Source organism: Mastigoproctus giganteus, chromosome 10 (genome assembly GCF_048544385.1).
Source record: "Mastigoproctus giganteus isolate SK-2022 chromosome 10, ASM4854438v1, whole genome shotgun sequence".
Classification (NCBI taxonomy): domain Eukaryota; kingdom Metazoa; phylum Arthropoda; class Arachnida; order Uropygi; family Thelyphonidae; genus Mastigoproctus; species Mastigoproctus giganteus.
Window position 1 is genome coordinate 194,075,608 of NC_143584.1, and position 19,368 is coordinate 194,094,975.

General features: G+C 35.2%; 1 protein-coding gene across 1 annotated transcript in view; it reads right to left on the reverse strand.

Moving 5' to 3' along the window:
- Nucleotides 1-19,368, reverse strand: part of LOC150079691 (histone lysine acetyltransferase CREBBP-like) — a 487,331-nt gene that overhangs the window by 180,772 nt on the left and 287,191 nt on the right. Inside the window, exon 14 of the mRNA XM_090384101.1 lies at nucleotides 2,546-2,716. Coding sequence (XP_090240227.1) covers nucleotides 2,546-2,716 — 171 coding nt within the window. The remainder of the gene's footprint in view (nucleotides 1-2,545; nucleotides 2,717-19,368) is intronic.

Consider the following 19,368-nt stretch of genomic DNA (forward strand, 5'->3'; position numbering starts at 1 on the left):
ATAGTGGGTGCAGATCAGAAATTAAATTAAATAATGACCACTGCACATTTACAAGAACTCCCAACCAGATTCCTTTACATCAGCCAGCAATTACTGGAAAAAGGCACATCGCTGCATATAAATACAAAGAAATTTCTATGTGAAATTAAATAATCAACTTGGAATGCACACTGGAGGAAGTTGCTATATGTAGGGGAAAAACTAAAAGGTATCTCATCGGAAGAACTGCAGAGGATTGCAAGTCTGGCACATGATATAGGAGGAGAGGGTTTAATGATCTCAAGGGAAGTGGGGTAAAAAAAAAAAAAGAAAGATTTGAAATTCTCAGGTTTTTAGGAAATTTCTTAAGGAATGAGATTTTTACATGACTCTGGCTGACAAGGTGTTTCAGATACTTTGTTGTCTAATTTAACATTTAAAAGCAAATTGGTGGCTCTAATGATCCCTTACAAGGAGATCTACAGGGAATTCAATGATATTTGACACTTGCACATGGGAGACTACTACTGTACAAATTGGAGCAGAATGGTATTAAGGATAAGCTGCTACAATGGATAAAAGGGTGGTTGAGTGGGAGAAGACAGAGGGTGGTAATCAATGGATGCTGCTCTTTGTGGACTAATGTTATTAGTGGAGTCCCACAGGGTTTGGTATTGGGCCCACTGTTGTTTTGTATATTTATCGATGATATTGATGAAGGTATATCAGGTTTAATAATATCGAAGTTTGCAGATGATACAAAGGTTGGCAGGGTTGTTAATGACAGTAATGGCAGTGTGCTACTGCAACAGGATCTAGAAAATTTGGGCAGATGGGCTGAGAAGTGGCAACTGAAGTTTAACCTTGACAAATGCAAAATACTGCATATGTGTAGAAGTAACCCCAGAGGAATGTACCAACTGTGTGGTACTACACTTAGGGTGGTAGAAAATGAAAATCACCTGGGAGTAATTGTGCAATCATATGAAGTTTTCTGAGCAATGCAGACAGGCTGCAAGAGCAGGTCATGGGGTTTTGTCAATTATATACAGGAATTTTGCTAGCAGGAAAAAGAAGTTGATTATCCCTTTGTATAAGGCAATGGTCAGGCCACGCCTTGAGTACTGCGTACAGATCTGGAGGCCTCATTTTAAGAAGGATGTAGATTTGCTTGAGCATGTACAGAGAAGGGCAACAAGATTGGTGAGAAGAATGAAGGGATCCTCTTACCAAGAGAGACTTAAGTTCTGCAAATTTCAGTGGCTAGAGATTAGGCACCTGCAAGGTGATCTGATTGAGGTATATAAGGCCTTGAATGGGTTGAGCATGCTGAATTCTGATGGGATTCTTCCACTTGCTCAGATTATGAACCTAAAGGGGCATAAATTCAAATTGAGGGAAGGCAGTTATAGAATAGATGTGTGGAAATTTGCCTGTAGCCAGTGGTTAATTGCTGGAACAAACTTCCATCAGTCTTTGTGGAAGTTGATAGCTTAAATAAATTCAAGAAGGAACTGGACAAACTTTAAGCGGGAATGGTTGTGTGAATTTTTTTTTTATGGCTGATGCTACATAAGCTCATACGCTTGCTTTCTTGTATCACATGCCTCTATTGCTATATACAAAGCAAATATTCATAACAAGTTTACCTTCTTAAGAACACTGCAATTACACATTCCATTGCAGACTCTTGTGACCCTTGCTGGAAAGATATTCAGGACTCCACATCTCTCCACCACCATAATCTTTTCGATATATTAGTCAGTGAGTTAAGTTCTGTATTTTATTTTTTATTAATTTTTCATAAAAAAAAACATTCACGGTGTTTATATTAATTTTGATTATAATGTGCATAGTTATTACATGTTTTATAATTCTTATTGACCATGAACGTTCACCTTGATTTCCATAAGAAAGGTCCACGTAAGGCACTTTTTCCCCAATAAAGCATGGTCTTAATATGTGCAGCAATATACAAGAAATGTATCCACCTGAAAACATAAATTTATTGAACTGTCTATTTTATAATTTTGATACCACTAATGAACAAATAAGTGTCATTTATTTGTTTGGTATACCACTTTGCAAAGAGTATGCACATATCATGATAATCTGATGTATATTACAGGTTAGAAACTACAGCTTTGCAGCTATATGTTTAATAGAGACAAATGACAATACTTTGGTCCTGTGGAACTTACACAACAGAACTTCACATAAAACTGATATCTAATAGAATCATATCTAACAGATGTCATTTATGTGTATTACGTGTTTTATAATTCTTATTCATCGTGAAAATTCACTTTGATAATAAGAATGATATCTAATAGATTTGCTATGAAGCAGAAACAAAATTTAATGAGAAATTAAGACAAATATTACACATTCTTGTTTTCCACTTATTAGTAGCAAAGAGAATTATGAATAGTATAATTTACTTCCTTTTCTCATAACATAAAGACAGTACGATTCACCAATATATATATATATATATTAGACAATTTTCCTGAACATTGGGTAACAATATAAACAATTCACATAACAAATATATCAAACTCCTTACCTTTGTACAATATCTATATACACGTGATGTTTTCCGATTATAGAGCCACGCATTGTCAAACATCAACCAGACATCATCGACATACTGCCATGGATCCTGATACTGTCCAGTATCTAATTTACGCTTGATTGTTGATAAATCCATTGGCTTCTTTATAATTTCAAAATAATCCTGAAAAGGTAAATATCCTATTAAATCAGCAATAACAGTCACAAAGTTAAAAAGATTAAAGGTAAACAGACAACTGTGGTTAATGTCATTTCTTATTCAAAAGTACTTTCATAACTGATTATATATTAAACTAAAAATAAACTTTTGCAATGTCTGTTATTATCACTGAATTAAGCTAAGATAATCATCTTAAGATAGAAAAAAAAAAATCAGAGTTGCTCAAAATGATGTCACTGATGTATGCAAAAATTCCAAAAAAAAATTTTAATATTTGTTTGTTACAAATTTTGTAGATTATGAAGCAATACTCAATTTCAACCTAATACAGTTGAATTCCCAGAATATATTTTTATGATTATGAAAATAAATACCTTCACCAACAGCATTTATTCTTCCAATACACCACCAATTCCTTTATATTCCAATCGCATTGTTAAAACCACCACTGTTAGTTATTATTCCAGGAAAAAAAAGGTTTTTTTTTTTTTTTTTGTATTATGGTATTATATTTTATATACTATATGAACACCAACCAAATTATTCCAAGCCTTTGCGCACTGGTCCTGAATGACAACAAGCAACTCATTATCAACATAATTTAAGAAATTAAAGTGGTGCTCCTGGGAAATTCAATTCTGTTATACAGCATTACAGATGCTGCTCCCCAATATGCAATGTACACAACAGCCTTCACACAAACTTTTTTTGCAGGCAGACTTCTAGACTTCTATATCAATAGATGGCCTTGTGTAGTATGGGGTATTCCAACTTCAATTACATGGTGCTATGTATCTTATAGTGCAATGATCAGTACTGAGATTTATTTTTCCTAGCTTGGATGCCTAGTGTCTTAATGAATTAATCTCAATGTGTATCTTTGGGGTATGGTTAGTTCTTTTAGACTAGAGCCCAAAAAATAATTTCTGAGTGTTCAGGAAGACTCTTGTTGTCATAATGATCTTGGTGTTAATAAGGATTTCATTAGATGGATTATATTAACTTGGATTCTTGTGAATGGTAAACGACTGACTTTTTTTTTTAAACAGTAGGCTCAAATTTTCTGCAAATGGGTCCAACCATTTTATTTTGCACTACTGTATTTGCATAATTGAAAAGTATGACATAGAAGTTGGTGAAATGGCATCATTTCCATCACATCTCATTGTGAATACTGTATTCACAATGAGATGTGATGAATACTGTAGTGAATACTGTATTCACAATGAGATGTGATGAAAACGATGCCATTTCACCAACTTCAGTAATTGTAGTAATTTACTACATACAGAAATGATGCATTGTACTAACTTGTATGTCTAGTAAAATTCTGTAGTTTGAGGCATTAAGCCCTAAACTTTATTTTTAGTCTTGGAGAATTATGATTAATTCAGAATTATTTTAACTTATATGAATTGTTTTTTTTAGATTTTACTGGGCTCTGAATAAATTCTAATGTCTATCTATAACAGGAGTGGGCAACCTTTATAAATAGCGGGCAATATAAAATGACTGTGAGGTACACGAGGGTCAAATTTTTTTTTAGGACTCCACGTTTTTTTTAGGATTTTTAGGATTATTAAAATGGTGTATAATCAAAAAATTGTCATAAACAGTTTTATTTATTGTAATATTCATACATACTCGTACATATAATTAATTTAATTATTATTAAGAAAAACAAAATACAAATTCAAGATAAAATTACAAAAATACAATTATAGTAACAAAACACAAATACAATTCCTGTAACAAAAATTGCAGTATTTTATTTTTATAATATTGACACTGAATTTTGGGTACTGTTTATTTTTATCAGTAATTCGATATTTGTCATAGCAATGCACAAGAGTATTTTCTAAATTTACATCAGAAATTCCATTAATCCAAAAATAGATATAATAAACGGCAACTGCGGGCCGGATTACGTACATTGGAGGGCTAACTCTGGCCCTCCAATGTACATAATCCATAACATTAATAAAACATGTACAGTAGAGCACTGATAATCCAAACTAATTGGGACTGGGAGTAGTTCGATTTCTGATTTGTTCAGATTTTCAAACTTAATCAAAAATACTGTTCTAGAGACTAAAAAAGTTTAGTAAGTACAGAAATAAAAACACTAGCTTTAAAATCTGAGGGATCATCCAAGTTTTTTTGTTAAAATCTAGCACCTCTTCACACAACAAAAGGTCCAGATATGGATTCTCCTAAACTTAGTCTTTGTGTGAACCACAAAGAAATGGCATCTTCGAGGGATGGATCATTAGCATTCTCATAGTTTTTCTCTTTTGTTTCGCACCATCTAAATCAAGTTTCGATGCGAACTTTTAAAATTTTTTCCTTCTTGTTTGTAATGTCTGTTATGGTTGACTTTCCAACCTAGTAAAATTTTGCTAACGAAGACCCACTTTCTCCCTTTGAAAGTCTGTTTAAAAATCTCAATCTTCAAATTCAATTGTTAAAAATTTCTGCTTCCTTTTGTTATTGATTGACTCATCTTTTTTTACTGTTTCAGCTTTTACAACCCCCCCCCCCCAAAATGTCCGCGAACAGAAATATCAGATTACAAAGTGTTATGTTTAGTTAGTACTGCACGTATAATTGACAATGGGGGGGGGGGGGGAGAAAAAAAAGGTGTAAATTTGTGCTTTATTTATATCTTCATTTTTATAGCCTGTGGACAACAATCCTCCTATTTTTGGCTTATTAGAATTGCCATTCACTAGAATCAAAATTCAATTCACAAAACTCATCACAATAACCGGCGCTTACTGCAATTATTTTATGACACCAACATAAAAAAATAAAGTACATAAATAAATGTTAGCTTGTTCGGATAATAAATGTTTCAAATTATTATGTTCAGATTTGACACTCTACTGTATCAATAAATTAATTACATTTCCAACAGTTAAAATCAGATAAAAAAGTAGAAGTTGATTTAGTTATATTTTCAGATTACTGAAATTAATAAAGGCCACCTCATCATCAAATGAGACAAGGTCTTGAAACAGATAGCACAACACTGCACAGCAAAGTTTTAGGCTATAACAGATTTGTCTTTTTAGTAATGCTAGTTCTATAAAACAATATTAGTGATTTAGGCTTTCAGAAAATGCCTCTGTTACTGGGGGGAACCACAGTGTCATCCAGACAAAATGAATACAATTTCCAAAAATGATTATATATTAGATTGGAAATTGTTATTCTAGTTTACAGGTGACCCCTGATAATTCGTTCTGGAAAAACGGAGCGCTAAGTGAATCCCCGTGCTAAGCGAGCGCCGCATTCCCATAGGATATTTCTTAATCGATAATAAATGGTAGTGAAAAGATGCACAAATGTCGGTCAAAATATTTATTCAAATATTTGTACATACAAAATATTCTGCATTACATACGTATATAATTATGTGGTAACTACTTATGTATCAAAATTAAACTTAAAATTCCAATTAAAATCACGAATTTAATCATGAAAAATGTGTCGATTTTGGGTTGTACTTTGGCCCTCTTCCTGGTAAACTAAAAGGGATTTTAATTTTAAATCCGCCACAGCGTTACCACCCAACAATAAAGTTTTGAAACCTGGCATTTTTTTTTTTTTTTTTTGCCTTCTTTCAATATGAAACTTCTTTTAGACATTTGTTTCCAAAAAAGTCCTGCTTCATCTATGTTAAAAACTTATTGAGAAGTATAACACATAATACCCTTCTTCAATAATTTTAAAAAGTTATTTTTTGAAAGTTTCAGCTCCTTGATCTGCACTTACAGCTTCTCCCTGGATTTTAAATCTATTCAACCAGCCTTTACTAGTTTAAATGATTCAACATTTTTTTTTTTTTTTAAGGTGAGTTTTCTTCAGATCATCGTATAGGCTAATATCTCTCTCTCTCTCTTTTTATAATATTTAACAACTGAATTCTGCGTTGGATATTATCTTCAATAAAATTAGTTAAAGTCTCACCATTACAATCCTAATAGCTGGCCTAGCCCTAGTTGCTTGCAGTGGAAACAGCTGTCTTTCCCACTGCTAAAATTAATTCTTTTTTTTTATATAATTGTTCTTACAGTTAAACTTGCCAGTCCTAAATTATGGCACGCATCTGTTTGTCATTGACTGGAATCGATTCGCTTCAAAACGTTTAATTTAATTTTCAAATTGTCTTTTTCTTACATTTATAGTCTTCGTACTGCATCCAGACATTGTTGCTTTTTCATTCTTATCCACCATTATTAACTCTTCGAAAATGTGTGTTGGTTGCATTAATTATGATACAATGTTCGAGTAAACTGTCCGTTATGCACGATGTCTAACACTGTACTGAGTGATGACTAGACTTCGGATAAATGCATATAATGCAAATATTGCAAGCAATATACTTGATCATTTTTTAAAATGTTGATCTCAGAACTATGTAACAAGTCACTGTACTGCAATTAAATTAGCATGCAAGAAAATTTCACTGAGAGTAGGAAAGGTTTTAATGCTGTTTTGCTATTCATTTTTAAGCTATCGACTCCATCAAATGAAACAATTTCATTAAATATGCCGAAAATGCAATCTGTAAAAGAGCGTCATAGTCAGATATGGGTCATAATATAAAAGTTTTAGCTAATCAGTGTTATAGCTAATCAGTGTAAAGCGAACAGTGTTATAACAAGGGCCTGCTGTATTTGGCTGTGTATAAACCCCTAATACTGATTTGGGGGGGGGGAGGCGCTCTGTAAACAGGTGGACAGGAGCAGCTTGTTATTTGGTTTTCAGGAGCATTAGTAACTAAGGCCATATTGATCTGGGAATATGCGGTGGTCATTCCCTTGACCTTTCCGCATCCTCCGTATTTAGTGGTGACAGGCTCGAACCCCGATCTAATCAGGAAGCATGTGCTATGCACTGCTGCTCCTGTCCAGTTCTTGTTGTTGGGTTTTTAGGAGCATTAGCAACTAAGGCCATACTGCTCTGGGAATATGCGGTGGTCATTCCCTGAACTATACATGGATGATGCGGAAAATTCAGGGAATGACCACCGCATATCCCTGGGGGCTCACATCTGGTGAGTATGGGCTTGGCACACCCAGGGTCCTGAGCTGGATGTCATCATTCTCTCTCTCTCTCACAGGGTAACTCAGAGAATTTTTTTTTTTTTTTTTTTTGTGGCTGGTGCAGCATAAGCTTCAGGCTTCCTTGCACCATATAGCTAATAATAATAAAAATAATATTCGTGGAGCAATATGGCCTTAGTTGCTAATGCTCCTAAAAAACCCAATAACAACAACAACTGGACAGGAGCAGCAGTGCATAGCACATGCTTCCTGATTAGATCGGAGTTCAAGCCCATGACTACCAAATACGAAGGATGCAGGAGGTCAGGGAATGATTACCGCATATCCCCAGCCCGAATAAAGGGTGAGGGTTTGCGCCAGGAAGGGCATCCGGCCGTAAAAATTTAATGCCAAAACAGTAAAAACCCTGACCTCATATATATAACGGGAACAAGGAGAGGACAAAAAAAATAACTGATTTTGGAAAAATGGAATTCCTAAAATAAATACAGATGTAATAAGTTATATCAGCAATTGCTATGCACTTTTTTTGAGACTTATTTCCTTTAACTGCCAATGTATGATGCATTCAGGAAGGTAGAATTAAAAATAAAGTTGAAAATGAATTTAATTATTATCCGCCTTGCCTGTTATATGGTACAGTTGTTGTTGTTATTGGGTTTTTAGGAGCATTAGCAACTAAGGCCATATTGCTCCGGGAATATGTGGTGGCCATTCCCTGAACTTTCTGCATCCTCTTTGGTGGCGATGGGCTTGAACCCCGGTCTAATCAAGAAGCGTGTGCTACACACTGCTGCTCCTTCCCACCTGGCTACGGAGGTGCCTATATATACCTAATTCTGTTTTTACATGATACATACGTTCCTGAAAAATATGTGTAAAAAAGACATTTTATTTATGGAAGAAAATAAGATTGGTTCCGGATCTAAAAAATGTGTGTTTTATGTGTTTTAAAAAAAAAACACATAAAAATATTCGTTTTAAGCTTTTTATTTTATTTCAACAAAATACACATGTAATAATATGTAATGAGAATGTATTAAAGTAAATTTGTATGCATATGAAATGAAAAAAATTCTTCATGAGCAAAAAAAATCTGTTTTACACATAACAAGATTTTATTCATTTTCACTTTCTGATAATAAACGGCGCATACGTTTGCGTACGACTAGAACATCACTGGTATCACTAGAAATGTTGTAGACATAGTCTTCCTCTATTAATGAAATTCTTTCTGTGATCTCTTGAGCAAAATCAGCACGAGTCTCTTCTGGTGCTGATGTTTCACCGGTTTTATGAACGAATTCAGTTATTAATCGTTGTGTTTGTGTTTTGGTTAGGCCGTTATATAATTCTCTGTAAGAGGCTGTCAACAACTTCAGTTCAAGTTGAAACTTCCCGGCGCGTTCCTCATTAGGGTCATGTTTGACAAAATGATTACCTAATTTTCTGGCCAGTTCCAGACCTTTTATTAAATCTGCATTTAGAACAGGATCACTTTCTTCATTATCACTACATTCTGTGGGATAAGGAGTCCCAAGGACAACCTCTAATATTTCATCTTCGCTTAGGGCTTTGTCGGTTAACAATTCATCAATATCTTCAAACGATAGATCATCGAATCCTTCTCCACCAATTTTGTGTGCCATTATAATGATGTTGGGAAATTCGGTCGTATTAGGGATGATGGGATCTTTGCTTTTTACACATTGTGACCAAACTGCTTTCCAACACGCATTTAAAGTTGCTGGTTTTAATTCAGTTAATGCTAATCCAACTTGATTGATACAATCCATAATTGAGAATTTCTTCCACACATCAATGACTTAGTGTTTCATCATTCAGTTTGTCCAAAACGTGTTGGAACATTCGTTTTATGTAGTATGTTTTAATTGTCGCAATTATACCCTGGTCTAGCGATTGTATCAAAGATGTAGTATTGGGTGGCAGAAATAAAATTTGTACGTTTGGGTGTTACAAGACAGTATGGCCGGGTTCATTGTCAAGAATCAGAAGAACTTGAAATTCGAGACGTTTCAAATTCATATAAAGTCTGACTTCTGGGACGAAACATTTGTTGAACCATTCTGTAAAGATAGCAGTGGTCACCCAGGCCTTGTTTGCCATCCAGTGAACAGGCAGTTTATTGATATCTACACCTTTCATTGAACGTGGGTTTAGGGCTCGATATACCAGCAGTGGTTTCAACATACGATCTCCTGAAGAGTTGGAGGAAAATAATAAGGTCACACGATCCTTAGCTACCTTAAAACCACCAGCAGTTTTCTGCTATTTGGCTGCATACATTCTGTTCGGCATTCGTTTCCAGAAGAAACCAGTTTCATCTGCATTCCACACTTGTTCAGGAGTGTATCCTCCATCTTCAATAATTTTTGAAAGTTCCTGCGGGAATTCTTTAGCAGCCGATTCATCTGCAGATCCAGTTTCACCTTTAATTTTTATATTATGAAGAGCATTCCTTTTAAGAAACCCTGTCATCCAACCTGTACTCGCAGAAAATTCATATTTTCTGTTTAACTGAGATGAAGTGCTTGGCTCCTTTTCTTTAATCTGTCTGTAAATTCTTAGTGCTGTTTGCTTGATAGCATTTCCATCTACTGGTACTCTTTTTTGTGACTGATCTTCTATCCATATTACCAGAGCCTTTTCCATTTTTTCCTTTACAATATCTCTTGTATATGATGATGAATTAACACTTACTTTTGTTACAGAAAATACCGAATTTCTAATTGCAGCTTCATTTTTCTTAATAGTTCTTATGGTAGCTTCATGTACACCAAAATGCTTTCCTACAGACGTAGCCCCTTGTCCATTTGCAAGATGATCTAAAATTTGAATTTTAAGTTCCAAAGAAATCGCTTTCCTTTTCATTTTGGTAATAGGCGAATTATTCAACATTATATAAGGGCTACCGAAAAATATCTCAGTTATAATTAATAAAAAATTTGTAAACTTACAATTTATTGGCTATCAGCTTTTGATTTTGATTTGGTAGTTGTTGGCGCATCGGCTTCTGTGGCCATATTGCACCTCCCAAGGTTTTTGCAGTACTTTGATCCAAGCCCGAGGCGGGAATCGAACCCGCGACCTTTGGGTTGCCGGGCAGGTACTTTACCCACTCGGCTAGCCCGGTCGGCTCGGCTATCAGCAAAATTAATAAATTTATATGTGCACAAATTTCACTAAAGATTCTTTCACTTTGAAATAGAGCTTATTACTAAATGTCTTCCGAAGATACAATGCACGAATACCGTAGATGTGCACCAAATTAAATAAAAACGTTGATTCATAAATACCTAAATGTACACATTGGTAAACAAAAGCACGCGTTTCAAAACGCACACACTAGCTGTTATCCAATCTACTGGTATGTGTGTAATGTAGAAATGATACTAATATGCCACAAATAAAAAAAAATTTTCTTAGAATTTAGGCAAAAAAAAAAAATCGAAATCGTGTTAAATCAAAATGACTTACGTAAAAAGAGAATGAAATATTTATTTTGAATTTGTGTAAAAAGGTTCGGGCAAAAACAGAATTAGGTATATATATATATATATATATATATATGGTACAGACAAACATGTTCAAAAATTTGAACTATAGTGTTCAAGGTTTAGGCCTAAATGGATGTCAGATGAACTAATGAGACTTGCAACAGAGAAGTAAGATGCGTGGAATGCATATAAATTATCAGAAGTGACAAAATCGCAAAGGAGGTTAGGCAAGCAAAGGCAAATTATGAGAAATTTTTGGCAAAGGATGCAGAGAAAAACAGCGAACACTTCTTTACTTATACTCTTCTTAACTTTACGTAAACTCTAGAAGGAAGGGGATGAATCAGATTGTTGCCACTTGATGTCAATGATCCTGCTCAGGTTGCTGACAAACTGAATGAGTATTTTGAATCTACATTCACACATGAGAAATTCTGTAGTGAAGTGGAAGTCAGAAGTTTATCAAATTCTAACCAGGAGCTAAATGATTTTGTGATAACTGAGAGGGGAAAGTAGGGGAGAAATTGTTGAATTTAAATAAAGGCACACCAGGAGTGGATGGGATCTATCTAGTTATATTAAAGGAGACAGTAAAGGAAGTAAGTAAACTCTTAGCCACACTTATGAGAGCGTCCTTGGACACAGGTGAGGTCCTTACAGACTGGAGATGTGCAAATGTATCTCCAGTTCACAAATGAGAATCAAGGGGTGACACAAATAATTACAGACCTGTTAGTTTAACTTCTGTTCCAGAAAAAAAAATGGAGTTACTGGTTAAAGAAGCAATACAGGATCATCTACACAAGGCTGCAGCTACAGTTCAGACACAGCATAAGTTTGTTATGTTAATGGGAATCTTGCGTGACTAATTTGACTGGATACCACAATGTGGCACAAAGGAACTGGGTGCGAAAAATAATTTTGATATCATATACTTGGATTTCAGGAAAGATTTTCATTCTGTTGCACAGCAAAGGCTGGTGTACAAATTGGAGAAGTATGGCATTAAAGGAAAGTTACTGCTATGGATAAAGAAATGGTTCAGTGTTGGGACCATTGTATTCAGTGGGAGAATACAGTTGTTATTGTTTGGTTTTTAGGAGCACTGGCGATTAAAACTATGTTGTTTCGTGTAATTTGTGCATGTTCTGAAGTCAATTTTCTGTTTGCAAGACAAAAACCCAGGTTTCTGGGAGAACAAACATACAACGCTCACCTGAGATTGACTAACTCAACCACATTGTGAAAAAGACACAAAAATTCCTCCCGTCATCGATGTAATTCGAAGTCAGGTCTTTTCCACCCAGCATGAGGAGAAGACAGTAGCAATCGACACTGTTCTTCGCGGTATTAGTGGAGTCCTCCATGGTTCAGTGTTGGGACCATTGTCGTTTTCTATATTTATCAATGATATTGATGAAGGTATATCAGGCTTAATGTCCAAGTTTGCAGATGCAAAGGTTGGCAGGGTTGTTAATACCAGTAATTATGGTACACTGCAAGAAGGCAACTGAAGTTCAACATTAACAAATGTAAAGTACTGCATTATGGATAGTAACCCTAGAGTAACATACCAACTCTGTGGTGCTACACTAAGGTAGTGGAGAATGAAACAGCTGGGGGAAATTGTGCAGTCTGATTTGAAGTTTTCAGAGTAGTATAGACAGGCTGCCAGAGCCTGTCTGCACTACTCTGAAATGGGTCTTGTCAATGATATATAGGAATTTTGCTAGTAGGGAATAGGTGATTATCCCTTTGTATAAAGCAATGGTCAGGCCATACATTGAGTACTGTATACATGTCTGGAGGCCTCATTTTAGGAAGGATGTAGATTTGTTAGAACAAGCACAGAAGGGCAACAAGATTGGCGAGAGGACCAAAGCGGTCCTCTTACCAAGGAAGACTTAAATTCTGCAAATTGCAGCATCAGGAAACTAGGCACCGGCAAGGTGATCCGATTGAGGTGTGTAAGGCTTTGAATGGTTTGAGCAAGCTCAGTGCTGATGGGATTCTTCCTCAGATTACACAATGGAGAGGGCATAAATTCAAATTGAGGAAAACCAGTTGCAGAACAGATATGCAGAAATTTGTCTTTAGCCAGCAAGTGGAAGTGGTTGATTGCTGGAACAAACCTCCAGCTGTCATTGTACAAGTTGATAGCATAAATAGATACAAGGAACAACTTTGGATGGATGAAATGGGAAAGGGGTTTTTTTGCTGTATAAGCTTGCTTTCTTGCCAGATATGCCACTACTAATGCTAAATTTTTGATTTTGTTTTGTATGCAATATTCTGTAAACTATTGTAGCAATATGTGATTTACCCATAAAATGGTCTGTTTTTTTCAATAATCAAAACTGGACTATTCTAAACTAGATGCCTCTACTTTAATGTATTTGTGCACATTTTTTGTTATGCATTAATGCACAGGTAGAGAATTCTGCAACTTGTGTTGAATATATGCTTTTGTCATTGCCAAAAAATGTCTTTTGACTTTTCTTCTGAGAGTAAGTATCATAGTTACTATTATATTAAGCTATATTTACGTCTGGATACACAAGTCAGAACTTGTATGAGATACACGTCTAACTGAAAAGTCACAATACCAACTCATACAATTTGAACAAGATGCTTTCTGCATTGATATTTATTGACATTTAGTTTATGGCAATGTTATCATATACATGGAAGTCACAGAAATAGCTCATGCACAATGTCTACATTTAATCAACTTTTTCCAGAACAGAATTCACCTCCATTTATGTTTTGTTTTGTAGTTTACAACAACTGTGGCACAAAAGTGGATATACAGTTTACACATTGATCATCCTTGATACATTGTACAGGAGGGCCTCGATTAACGCGATTAATTCATCCAGTGAGCGCATCGCGCAAAACAGAAACGCGTTAATCGAATATAATAACCAATAGGAAAAATTATAATTGGTCCTTGACCTTCTGGAATGTCCATAAAGAATTTTAAAAATACCTTTCAAATAACTTTTTAACTATGTATACAATGTGAAAGATATTATACAATGTAAAAGATAATGAAAATAATTATGGAATTAAATGTTTATTGCATAAAACAGCAGTTCCCAAACTGCGCGCCGCAGAATATTTTAAATTTGTGGGAAACAGCGATACTTGACATCTGTCGGACACCGTGCAAACTACTAGCTCGAGGTAGTTCACAGTTTCAACATTTCTTATTAAGTTGTTTGGACCTAACTACTAAGCGGAACTGTTAGGTATTTCTTTTGGTCTGAGTGCGCCTTGAAAAAATTACTGAGACACTAAGAGCGCCGTGAACAGAGAAAGTTTGGGAACCTCTGACATAAAATAGATAATGAAGAAATTACTGTTGCGGAAATATTTGAACAGTGTTAACTTTCTCTTTTCATCAATCAATTTCCGACAGCCGACAACAATCTTCTCTGGGCCCTGGCGAAATAAATATCGCAGAGAACCTCACACCTTTTGTTTGAGGTTCTATGCGATACGAAAGATTTCATCTAATTCTTTTACTGTTATCTCCTTCGCGGTAATAGTTTCATCTGGCTCATTTAAAAATTTGAATTTTTATGCAAGTGTGCATTGACTTTATTAGCAGGAGACAAACAAGTAACACGTCTTCTTCTGATGGAACACACTGAGGTGGGCAGCAGGCAAACGTTTGTTTATTGACTGTACTACTCGTGGTAAGCTTAACTCACAATTCAAATCTTTTTCAACTATCGCATAAAAAAAAAAAAAAAAAGAACGCATTAACTGGAAATTTGCATTGTGTAAAGTGGTATAATTTTTCAAATAGCGTTAACTGAAATTCACGTTAATCAAACTCAAATTATGCAAGGCCTTCCTGTATATAGCGATTAGTCATATACATGAAAGTGGCATAAATTGTGGTTGCAGTCTCTGCATTTAATCAGGTTTCTCTTCCCCAACCCAAAAGAACAGAATGATGTCAGTTTAGTTCTGGTTAATGAATTTATGGCAACTGTGATACAAAATTAAATATATGGTATTGTAAAGCCTCCCTCACTCGGACCTTCAATTGTTCAGATCTCCCTCTGAGAAGTCATTAATACGGCTAAAATTTCTCCCCTTTTTAGGTAGGCACCAGGCCTTCTATTCCAGATGGTTTGAAGCCAGTAAAGCACTCTTTTTAATGTATTTGAATAGCATTCCACATCCCCATGCAAGTTTCTTTTGATTATCACATATTTCCCTTTGTTTTCAATGTTAAATCATTTTTCTCCGTAACTGCTATGTTTACTTGGCATATCAAAGAAAATTAGGGCACTGGTGGTTCACATTTTGGCCAAGCAAACAGTTGTGCTTCTCATGTAGCATAACAACATGGTGCTGATTAGAAAGGTGCCTCCGTAGCCAGGTGGGAAGGAGCAGCAGTGCGTAGCACACGCTTCTTGATTAGACCAGGGTTCGAGCCCGTCACCACCAAATACAGAGGATGCAGAAAGGTCAGGGAATGACCACTGCATATTCCCGGAGCAATATGGCCTTAGTTGCTAATGCTCTAGGAGCACTAAAACCCAAATAACAACAACAACTGATTAGAAACAAACTTTTTGGTGAAGTTTGTCATCAACATTTGCATTTTTTTTTTTTTTTTTCAAATCTCTGCATAAATCTCTTGCCAGCTGATAAGGAGTCAAGGGTAGGGGTTGCATCTTGCATAAGATAATCAATACAGTCAGTCCTCGTATAGCACGATAGTTGCGTTCCTAGAAACCCTTGTGCAAGGCAAAATCGTGCAATATAAACCACAGGCCCTATGGGAAAAATAGGGTTAGGTGCCGACCACCCGAGATTGAACACACATTTGTAACCAAAACATTACCAAACACAATAAATAATCGTAATAAAATACTTACGTATTTTATTACGACTATTACGTAATAAAATATTGCTAATGCTTTTGCTTCTATCATAAGCAGACTTGTTTTTTGTTTGATTTTCTATCCAAACAGATAACAGCCATTCCATCTCTTCCAATTCTTTGTGTCTTAATCTAATGGATTTTAATTACACTTCGTGTTGTTCCTGCTATGAAAGTTGTTTTTATTTTCTCTGCATTATTTTCAATCCTCGGCGTTGCCTCAAAGCGTTTCACAATTTCATATTTTTTCTCTATCGACAGAGGCGGACTGGCCATAAGCCTTACCGGGGAAACCCTGGTGGGCCGGTGGCTGGTGTGATTTTGGCCATAAACCATAGTATGAAGCCACTATAAATTTTCCCAGGTAAGAATTTTTGCAAGTAGAGATAGGGACGTGATAATCCCATTATATATGGCTTATGTTAGACCACACTTGGAATACTGTGTTCAAGTAAGGAGACCGCACCTAAAGAAAGACATCGAGCTTCTTGAAAGGGTGCAAAGAAGGGTAACTCATCTGGTGAAATCGGCAAAAGGGCATTCTTATGAAGAAAGACTTCGAATATGTGGGTTGCAGAGTTTGGAAACTAGACACCTTAGAGAAGATTTGATTGAGGTGTTTAAGGCTCTGAGAGGCATCAGTAAAATGAATGAGGACAAAATTTTCAAGATTATAAATGATGCTAGAACTAGGGGACATAAATTCAAGTTACGGGGGGGAAATGTTTAGATTGGACTGCAGGAAGTTTTATTTTAGCCAGCGAGTTATAAATTACTGGAATAAGTTGCCTTCATGGGTGGTAGAGGCCGACAGTTTGGGGAAATTCAAAGGTCATCTGGATAGTACTTTCGGGTAAGGGAAGCGCATAGGATGATAGGTTTGATTTCCTTTTTATTTATTTATTTTTTTATTTTTATTATTTTTTTATTTAGTTATTTATTTTTTGTTTTTATCATTGTTTTGTTTGGATTTTTTTTTTTTTTTTTTGGCTGGTGCAGCATAAGCCATAGGCTTTCTTGCACCATGCGGCCGTTACTAATACTAATACTAATTTTTGATCCAGTCCGCCTCTGTTTATCGATATTGCTTTTCTTTTTCTCTCTTTTTCTTTTTCTGCACTGTGTGTGTGCAGTAAAGAGTAGCACCCTACTAGAGGTAGCCCTGATGTTGAGAACCAGAGCACATCTAGACCATGAAGTGCATAAATATTCCTAGTGGAGGGCAGTATTAACCATCAGCACTACGTTAAAACTGAGAAGATGGAGTGTGGCACAGTTTAATTACAGATCCATGCAAGTAGGGCTACAACAATGAATTTCTTTGTATAATCTTCATGACTGCAAACACATACAATAAGGCCTTTAGTTCTCAGCAGACCTCAGATTAGGCATGTCAAACATCATGCCTTATTGTATTGTTAACTCATGGCAGTAATAGTACCAGTCATGTTGTTAACCCGATATGATCCAAGTCTCATCCTGGTGGAAAAGACTATGTGATGCACGTACAATGACTTATGCCCACTGAGTTCAAGAGTTGTTTTGGATTTGCAATTAAGCAATATTGTTATAAAACCCAATTGTTGATAAGACTAATTAGTCTTTATCGTCTTCATTCAAAACAGAACAATCACCCAGTTACTTCTTTCTGTATTTATAAAATCCATTGATGGTATTGTTAGCAGCTAAGCATCAGATATAAAACCAGTGCACTGTTTCAATGTATTTTATTCAATTTTGGGAACTTTACATACAGGGACTTTGTGACAATACATTTTCATATAGTGTATATTGTTTAGTGACCTGGATTTTTACGTTAAGCAACAAATTTTCACAAAACAATTGATAATAGGTCCACTTCAAAAATTATTTAAATTAATTATTCATTAATTTTCCAATTTTTTAACAAAGGCATGAGAGAAAGAGGGGGTGGAATATTCCCTATCCTAAAAGGTACAATAATATATTAAATTTCAGTTTTTCTTTATTTCACACTGCTAAATAATATACAGGTAGACCTTGTTTTGCGCTGGTCCGATTTGCGCCGATCACTAACCACAACGCTATTTTTATTTATTTATTTTTGCAATTTTTTTTGTAAATTGAAAGTTTAAAATCGTCAGACAAAATTTATCGGCATCATACTGTGCTATGTATCATGCACTGTTCACGTGATTTAGGACAATCTGAGCCTATCAGCAATTAGCGTATTAGTATCAGAGACGAGAAAGATTCCTGCCCTCAAAGTAACCACTCGTGGATGCGAGTAGTAAAGGTCCATGCAGTGAAGCATTTAGTTGGTTGTTGTTTACACTATTTACACGTGTTTGAAATTTATTACGCTTACATTTTTTTTATTAATTGTGATATTAATAAATTAAATAATAATAAGTGATAGCCGTGTGCAGTTTTTCCAATCATGTTATAAAGTTTTTAATATAAGAGAATAAAGACAAGCCATGTCTAGTAAAAGTAGTTAATTGAATCCTAGCGCAATATTTGGAGAATAGAATCTGGTGAAAGCTGCCCTAATGTGTGTAGGGCTATGAATATGCCTTCATCGACTATTACTACAACTATGAAGAATGCTAATAAAATAAAACAATCGATGCAAAGTGGTAGGCAAAACTTTTGGTGCCTGGAACCTAACCCTGTGATTTCCAATTGACCCCATTATATAAAGGGTTCCATTTGCACAGGTCCCCCAGGAACATAACCCCGACGTAAATCGAGGGCTACCCACATATGAAAACATATACAGGTAGCCCTCAATTTACAAAGTACGCAAAGATCCAACTTTCCTGCTTGTAAAGCATAGCCCATACCACCATTTTACATGTTTGTTTATTTTATCTTCTTAGTCTATCCAAATATCTGGTTTGTTAGTTTCACAAGTAAGAAAATTTTCAGAATTCATTCGCAATTTTTATATTTTGATATCTGCTCAATGGCCACTGGATGACTTGTCTAGTTAATGGTTTGGATGCTTAATTTAATTTGGTATAAATTTCACAAAATTTTACCTTGTGATTAGCAAGAAATGAGCAGAAATTATACTGTAGAATTATAGGTATAGTCATTTCAGAATACATTCCACGGCGTCCAAATATTTCTAAAAAAATATAATTATCATGATATCATGTAGGGTTAATATATTCTCAA